The following is an 8,932-nucleotide window of genomic DNA, read 5'->3' on the forward strand; positions in this document are numbered from 1 at the left end:
CTCTCCACTTAAGCCCCTGGCATCAGGTCCTCATTTTTTCCCCTCCCTTCCCGCTCCTCCCTCCTTCATGAGCCCTTGATAATTTATAAATTATTATTTTGTCATATCTTGCAAGGAGCAAAAATTAATAAGACACTGTCTTATTTTCGGGGAAACAGGGTATCTGTTTCTGTTGGAATCATCCTTTGATTTCAAGTTGGTTATTACCTTCTGTAGAACCACTTGTGCCCAGCTTAGCCAATATAAATGCAAGGAGATGTTTGGGCTGATGATGCAGTAGTATACAGATATCTGTAAAGGTGACAAAAGACATTTTCTTGGTTCCTACTCGGATTGCCTGTGGAAGTATCATGACATATTTTCTCTTCTCTCTGGCAACCATATCTGGATTATTTTCCCCATGATGTTGAACACTCGATTCAGTAGCTCCTCATAGGTGTAGTCTCGTTCTGAGCCGGCCCAGGCAGGGCCTGTCTGGTTACTGAATGATATGCCATCATCTTTTTTGCTGTCTTCATCTCCTAAAACTTCGTCTTTCTCTCGGGTTTCATCCTCGTCTGGGAACTTGGCGCTCTTCTTTTTCTTCTTTTTATTGGCAAGCATAATGTCAAGGTTTCTTCAGTCTGTGCATCCCCTTCCTCATCCAGCATAAAGGGCTTCTCCTCCTCCTCCTCCTCTCTCCTCCCTCTTCCCTTCTCCCTCCTCCCTCCTCCCTCTCCTCCCCCTCCACCCTCCTCCCTCTCCTTTCTCCCTCCCTCCTCCTCCTCCTCCCTCCTCTTCCCTCCACCACCTCCACTACCTCCACCACCACGTAGGATCAAAGATCATCTCGTCCTCCGACATGGCTGCAGATCGAGTGGGTTCGGCACGGACGGAAGTCAGATAGGTCAGCTCCAGGCCTCAGCAGCAGTGCCAGTCCTAAGGATCCCTCTCCCACCACCGCACTAGGCGCACTTGCATAATCCTCTTGCTCAGCTGGCTCTTGAGCATCACTTCAAGTTTAAGATCCTTTATGCCTTCTTTTTAGTTTTTTTCTTTTGATTAAAAAAGTTCCAGTCATCTAGATCATCTGAAACATCTTTTTTCCTACTGTCCTCCTCATCAGCTTCCACATCTTTGTCCTCCGTTGGCTCTGGCTCCACTGCCTTGGTTTTTAAGAGTTGGGTTTCTTCTTTGATTTCTAGTTGGTTATTACCTTCTGTAGAACCACTTGTACCCAGCTTAGCCAATATAAATGCAAGGAGATGTTTGGGCTGATGATGCAGTAGTATACAGATATCTGTAAAGGTGACAAAAGACATTTTTCTTGAACTTTTAAAATATCTCCTCATACAGTATATTTATAGTTACTCTGGTAGAGATAGTCAAGTATATTAAGTTAATAATGCCCTGGTAGAGATAGAGATAATCAAGTATATTAAGTTAATAAAATTTGCAGGATCATATGCAGAATGAGCTTGCTTTTATGAATATAAGAGACGGCTCCAAAAAGTTCATGGAAATGTTCCATAGTTTCTGGTACTACCTTGCACATATGTGAGAAAATGGCGTGGGGGCCACATCTGACTGTCTCTCACTCAAGTAGGGAGAGGGAAAAGAATCACCATCCGCAGCACCAGCTGTCCACGGCCAGTTTCTGTGAGGCTGAGGTCACGCATGCTTCCACCCTCCATCCTTTTACCCTACTTTAAAAGTATCTTAGCCATGATCCAATCTGATGGATTTCTTAAAAGTATAGTTTTAGAATTGGACATGATACTTTAGAAAAGTTAGGGATACCTACTGAATTTTATTGAATATTTACCGAATTCAGGCATTCCAACTTACTAATTACCTTACAAAGAACCAAATTAAAAGTATTGCCATAATATTTTACAATTACTTAGAGATCATACATAATTGTCAAGAGTACAATCTTAAATATTTCAAACTTCAAAAGGAAATAGATACCCATCTATTTATATATATTTATATGTTAAATATATGTTATATATATTTATATGTTAAGTATCATTGATCCTCTACTCAAGTCTCCCTTAATGCAAGAACACTTTGTTCTAATAACCTGGCATTCTGTGATGCTAACCTTCCCGACACAATTGCTGAAGACCAAATGGGTACATAAGCTAATCTGGTGAAGAAAGTTGATGGTGCCCAACTATTATAAGATGTAGTGTTTGGTGTCTTAAAGGCTTGAAGATGAACAAGTGGCCATCTAGCAGGGAAGCAACAGAGCCCACATGGAAGAAGTACACCAGCCTGTATAATCACGGGGTGTCAATGGGATCAGGTATCAGGCATCAGAAGACCCAAAACAAACAATCATGTCAATGCAAACGAGGGGGATTGGAGTGGCGACCCAGAGCCCATCTGTAGACATTTGGACATCCCCTCACAGAAGGGTCACAAGGAAGGGACGAGCCAGCCAGGGTGTAGTATAACACTGATGAAACACACAATATTCCTCTAGTTCTTTAATACTTCCTCCTCCCCACTTCATGACCTCAGTTTTACCTTACAATTCTGGCGAGACCGGAGCATGTTCACTGGTACAGATAAGAGCTCTTGAAACACAGAATCCAGGACAGACAAACCCCTTAAGAACAATAATGGGAGTAGCGATACCATAAGGGTAGGGGGAAGGTACAGAGCAGGGGGAGAAAGGAGGAACAGATTACACTGATCAGTGTACTACACCCCGCGCCCCAGGGGTATGAACAACAGAAAGGTGGGTGAAGGGAGACAGAAGATGGTGATGGTGTATGAAAATAATAATAATTTATCAAGTATTCTTGAGGGTGGGGGGGGGTAGGGGAAAAAGAGCTGATACCAAGGGCTCAAGTAGAAAGAAAATGTTTTGAAAATGATGATGGCAACATATGTAAATATGTGCTTGATACAGTTGATGTATGGATTGTTGTAAGAGCTGTAAGAGCCCCCAGTTAAATGACTTATTACAAATTTTAAAATTCAAACTTGATTACAATAAAATTGGTAGGCATTTTACTCTTTAAATAAGTTATCTATTACCCTTGCTATTTTATTACATTTGTAAATAAAAAGCTGTTTTGAGTTTAAAATGTTTTCCTACAGAAATCTTTAGTTAAATACACACACACACACACACACACACACGTTGATCTTAAGAGCTCAGCAGAAAAATTCAGTCATCAGTAAACAGAATGCACAATAAAATAGCTGTTTAGTAGTGGGGGGTGGGGGGAGCCCTGTTGTCTTTTAATACTAGTTGGTATTACGTAGGTTTGTGTCTCATATCGTATTTATAGTACTTTGGAACAGGAAATGAGATCCTAAACAAACAGTAATGTTCCACTGTAGCTTAACTATGCATTAGTTGCCAGCATTTACCATAATTATTTTTACTTGAAACCAGGAAGTTTTGAGAAACTGGCAACTTGCTTGACTGTAATACAGAAATGATTGGTAATATATCCAAATATATTAATTTGTTTAAATAGTTGGCATAAAAGTTATAACGTTACTACCTTTATGATTTAATAACAGATATTGAATGGTTCTCATCAGTTTACTGAGAAAACACAAAGAGACACATTAGTATCTCTTGCTTGTCGTGTGCAGTTGCTTTTAAGACTCATCTTCCTCCCAAGAAAAGATGTCCTGTTGGGATAAATCTCAAACCAGATGACTGCGTTTCTTAAAATATTTCTGGTACATATATTTTATGGTTCTAAGAACTTGGAATTATTTAAAATCACCATACTGTGGATGACTTTAGTTACTTGTCTCTTCAATTTTGTTTTTTTAGCAGCTGTGTAACCATATTTACCTCCTTCAACATGAAAAATTTAAGTATTGGAATGACTTGATTTTATACCAGTTGTGACTGGCTTTACTTTAAAGTAGGAAGGTTCCCGTGTGAATGAAAAAGTGTGAAATGAAAAAAAAAATAGATATCAGATGTGTGACTCTTTAAAAGTTAATCTGAAAGTGTGAGCTCTTAAAAATCTGTTATCTGTTCTTGATTACCTTTCCTTAGGGGTAACATTAAGATTCCCACCTATTTTTAATCTTTGGATCTAAAGTGAATTTCTTTTAGATAGCATATAGTTAGATTATACTTTCTTATCCATTGAACCATGCTCTATTTTTTAATTGGAAAATTTACTTAATTTTACCTATTTGCATTTAAAGTTAGTTGATAAGGAATGATTTTGGCCGGTTTGCACTTTTCCCCTCTGCATATCTTAATTCTTTTTGTTTCTCATTTCCTCCACTACTGCCTCCATCAGAGGTGATTTTTTTTGGTAATGAACAGTTTTCATTCTCCTGTTTCCTTTTGTGTATATATTTTAGGTATTTCTTTGTGCTTGCCTTGGTAATGACACAAATGCATTCTAAATTTATAACAACCTAGTTAACATGACGACTGCAGCAGCATATCAGCAGGGAGCTGCCAGTAATTCAAGCTGGATTGAGAAGAGGACATGGCATGAGGGACAGTATTGCTGTCGTCAAATGGGTCTTGGCAGAGAATACCAGAAAGCTCTTTACTGTGCAAAGATAGTTAACTGTGTGGATCCTAACAAACTGGATTTACACTCAGAAGAAAGGGAATTCCAGAACATTTCATTGTGCTCATATTGAACCTAAACATACACTAAGAGGCAGTCCTTCTAACAGCACAAGGGGATACTAGGTGATTTAAAATCAGAAAAGGTCTCCCTTCATCCACTTTTTGGTTGTCTGTCCCCCAAGGAGGAGGTCACACACAGTTCCATGTAATCGGTTCCCTCTTTCCTACCCATTCTCCCTTTACCCTCCCTGTTTTGCCACTCACACCTCTGGTCCTGTAGGGCTCATCCGTCCTGGATTCCCTGTATTTTCAGTTCCTATCTGTACCAGTGTACCTCCTCTGGTCTAGCCAGTCTTGCAAGATAGAATTCGAGTCATGGTAGTGGGAGCGGGGAGGAAACCTTTAGGAACTAGAGGAAGGTTGTATTTCTCATCATTGTTACATCGCACCCTGACTGGCTCATCTCCTCCCCGAAAACTATCAAAGGCTCATGCGGGAGGGGGGAGCGGGGAGGGAGGGGAAAAATGAGGACCTAATGTCGGGGGTTTAAATGGAGAGAAAATGTTTTGAGAAATGATGTACAAATGCGCTTTACACAATTGATGTGTGTATGGATTGGGATAACAGTTGTATGAGCCCCTAATAAAATGTTAAAAAAAAAAAATCAGAAAAGGTTTGCATGTCAGGGTCCTATCCTTTTTTCATACCTATTCAATCTGTATACTGAGCATATAATCAGAGAAACTCGTGAAGAAGAACCAGGGCATCAGGATTTTGGGAAGGCTCGTAAACAACCTGCATTAGGCAGATGAGAAAACCTTGCTTGCTGAAAGGGAGGAGCCCTTGAGGCACTTGCTTGTAAATCAATGACAACATAATAGTGGCTAAATGGTAAAAATATTGTAGTTGTCTTTTAGGGATTGGCTAATTTTGCTCCACATGATTTCTTCATGCTCCATCTATACTGTAGTATGTATCAACACTTCATTTCTTCTGACTGAGTTTGTTCCATTGTTTGTACTATGTTCTGTTTTATCCATTCATCTTGGTGAACTTTTAGGTTGTTTTCACCTTTTGGTTATAGTGAATAGTACTGCAATGAGCATTTATGTACAAGTCTCTTTTTGAGTCTCGGCCTTGAAGTCTTTTGAGTGTATATGCAGGAATGGAATTGATTGGTCAAATGGTAGCATTTTTTTTTTTCTGGACCACCATACAGTTTTCCACAGTGGTGGGATAATTTTGCATTGCCACCATGATGGATATGGGTTCCAATTTTGCCACATCCTCATCAACATTTGTTACTGTTTTTTAATGTTAGCAATCCTAGTGGGAGTGAAATGGTACCTCTCTGTGTTTTTGGTTTGTATATCTCTGATGGCTAATGAAGCAGAGCATTTTAAAATTTTGTTTGGCAATCATTTACTTAGTCTGGTGAAAGGTCTATTCAAGTTTTTTGCTCATATTTTGATTGGGTTGTTTGTTTTTGTTAAGTTGTCAAATGTTTTATATAGATTTTAATTAGTAGATTCTTGTCAAGTATTTATATCACTTGCTTTTCACAAGTTCATTTTATGTTCCTTCTTTTTCAAGAAAGACTTAATTTAGTACCTATTTTTTGTAACCAGAAGAAATCCGAAGAGATTGCTTTGATGAAAAAAAGGTCCAAGCATTAACATTCAGCATTAGTTCTATAACAAGCTTATAAAGAGAGCAGGAAAACGGATCAGTGAGTGTGGTGTTTCCAAGTTCTTTCCCTACTCAGTACACTTTGTATCACATTCCTGTAGTTTGAATTGTGTTTGTGAACACTAGATGTTAGTTGTATTTTAAGTTTTATATGTTATTTGGTATTTAGTAGGCTTTTTTTTTGCAGGGTAGGGGGAATTGTCTGGGAATGCTCAAATTTTTTCCCCAGCATAAATTAATTTGCTTTGTGCTATTTTAGCTTACAAAAAGTGACATAGAATCGTGTTCTTTCTAATGGTAGAGGGTCATTATATGATGTCCGAAATAGACTACTATGCAGTAGTTTGATTTCTCATGAGGTCCTATTCATTTTGTTTTGTGCTCTTTATACTTTTATTCTATTACATAATTCATTATTGAAAGCTAGGCCTGACACATTGCTTCTTGTTTTTCCAAGAATTTTATAGTTTTAGTTTGCACACTGATGGCTTTAGTTTGTTTTGAATTAGTGTTTTTTCTTTTTAGTATAGTTATGAGATGTGTTCTGATTCATTTTTCTTATTACTTTATTGAAGAGACTCTTTCCCCGTTGAATGGACTTAGCATTCTTATAAAAAACCATTTGATCATGCAACAGGTTTCAGAAAGTTCATGGAAAAATGTCTGAGTTTATTTCTGGACTCTTAGTTATGTTTCATTGGCCTGTGTATCTGTTATACCAGTTCCAGGCTGTTTTGATTACTGTATCTGTATAGTATATTGAAAATCAGTGAGTTCTCCAACTTTGTTTTTGTCTTTCAATATTATTTTAGTTATTCAGGCTTCTTGCCAATCCATATAAAGTTGGGAATTTTTTTTCTATTTCAATGAATAAGGCTGTTGGAAATTTGATTGAGGTGGCACTGAATCTGTAAGTTGCTTTGGTATTGTAATATTTGGTCTTCTAATCCATGAACACTGAACATCTTTCTGGTTTTAAAAATGTGTTCTTTAATTTCTTTCAGCAGTATTTTATGTTTTTCATGTGTAAGTCTGTCACACTCTGGTTAGCTTTATACCTAGGGAATTTTTCTCTTTAAGTGTTATTGTAAATGTAATTGTATTTCTGATTTCCCTTTCAGATTTCTCATTATTGGTATTGCCATTCATTTCCTCAAACTATATTTCTGCCCTTTTCTATCTTTTTTTCCTTCTGAAACTCCTAATACATATACTGGTTCACTTGATAAGTGTCATATAAGCCCTTAGACCAGTGGTTCTCAAACTTCTAAATGCCACAACCCTTTAATACAGTTCCTCATGATGTGGTGACCCCCAACCATAAAATTATTTTCGTTGCTTCTTCATAATTGTAATTTTGCTACTGTTATGAATTGGCAATCCCTGTGAAAAGGTCGTTCGAACACCAAAGGGGTCGCAACCCATAGGTTGAGAACTGCTCCCTTAAACCCCTACTTTATTTTCTTCATTTAAGAAAATTTTCAAACTTTATTATTTTTAGTTGGTGCATTGGGTTAAGCATTGGACTGCTAATAATAAGTTGACTCTTCCTCTAAGATTAAGGGCGGGGGGGAGAGATCCAAGTCATAAAGTATTAGGGAGATTATCAGGGAAGCCAACAAAATATTGAAAGAACAAGCAAATCTGCCCTGAAAGACTGCTCCTTAGACGAAGATGGTGAGCTCTGTTTCTGTACTTTGGATATGTTGTCAGGAGAGACCAGTTTCTGGAGAAGGCCATCATGCTTGATAAAGTAAAGGGGCAGCACAAAAGAGGAAGTTGCTCTGGTGTTGCTGTGGGTTAGGTATAGGGCTGCTGCTCACTGTATAGGGAAAGATAAGGCTGTCTGCCTCCTAAAAGTTCTAGTCTCAGAAACCCTATTACGCAGTTCTATGTATTATGTAAGGCTGCGAAGGGTAAAAATGGACTTGATAACACTATGTTTTGGATTTGGGTGTGAGCACATGACTAAGTTCAAGTTAGTGGAACAGCATCTCTGTAATAAGTCATGTGTTCAATGACAAACCATTTCTTCTGTCCTTACCTCTTCTTGATGGCTAGGAAACAGCAACAACTAGAGTATCTCCCTTGGCCTTAGAAAGGGAAAACACATGTTAAAGACGGCAGAGCTGTTTATTAATAGACTACAAGTCTAGATCATTATAGGATTTCATTCAATATCTATACCTGCTAAAGACTACCCACCTGCTTTTTTTTAATATTACTGTTTCATTTTATTTTATTGTATTTTGAGGTCTCTGTTACCTAGTTTAGCTCATAACTTGATACATAATAATAGAAGCCTGTTTGAGTTCCACTCTTCGGTAACTTGTTTTTCCTTCCTCAGATCAAAATTCATGAGATCACTTCCAACTTTGTTTTGATAATTGGTATACACAGTCCTTTGGTGTCTATTAGACCATTATATAGTATAATAGTGCTACAGAGGTGGATATTATGATTGGGTTGTATTTCCTCAAAATGTGTGTCACCCAAAGGGTATGTATAGAGGTTTTAAGACTGGAATGTACATATGTAAATATATAAGAGTGTGGGGAAAAAGATCTACGTGCATATATTTATAGGTTTAGTATTAAGGCAGCAGATGGGCACTGAGCCTCCACTCAAGCAGTTACTCATTGCAAGAACACATTGTTCTTTTAATTGGCATTCCAGGATGCACACCTT

The 8,932-nt window shown here is 38.0% G+C and overlaps 1 protein-coding gene across 1 annotated transcript in view; it reads left to right on the plus strand.

Annotated features, from left to right (window-relative positions):
* The window catches only part of FNIP1 (folliculin interacting protein 1), a 110,490-nt gene that overhangs the window by 20,658 nt on the left and 80,900 nt on the right, over positions 1 to 8,932 (plus strand). The window contains exon 2 of the mRNA XM_030888868.2: positions 327 to 345. Coding sequence (XP_030744728.1) covers positions 327 to 345 — 19 coding nt within the window. The remainder of the gene's footprint in view (positions 1 to 326; positions 346 to 8,932) is intronic.

The sequence above is a fragment of the Echinops telfairi genome, unplaced genomic scaffold (genome assembly GCF_000313985.2).
Source record: "Echinops telfairi isolate 266 unplaced genomic scaffold, ASM31398v2 ScPeMD7_7469;HRSCAF=8507_1, whole genome shotgun sequence".
NCBI classification, from domain to species: Eukaryota; Metazoa; Chordata; class Mammalia; order Afrosoricida; family Tenrecidae; genus Echinops; species Echinops telfairi.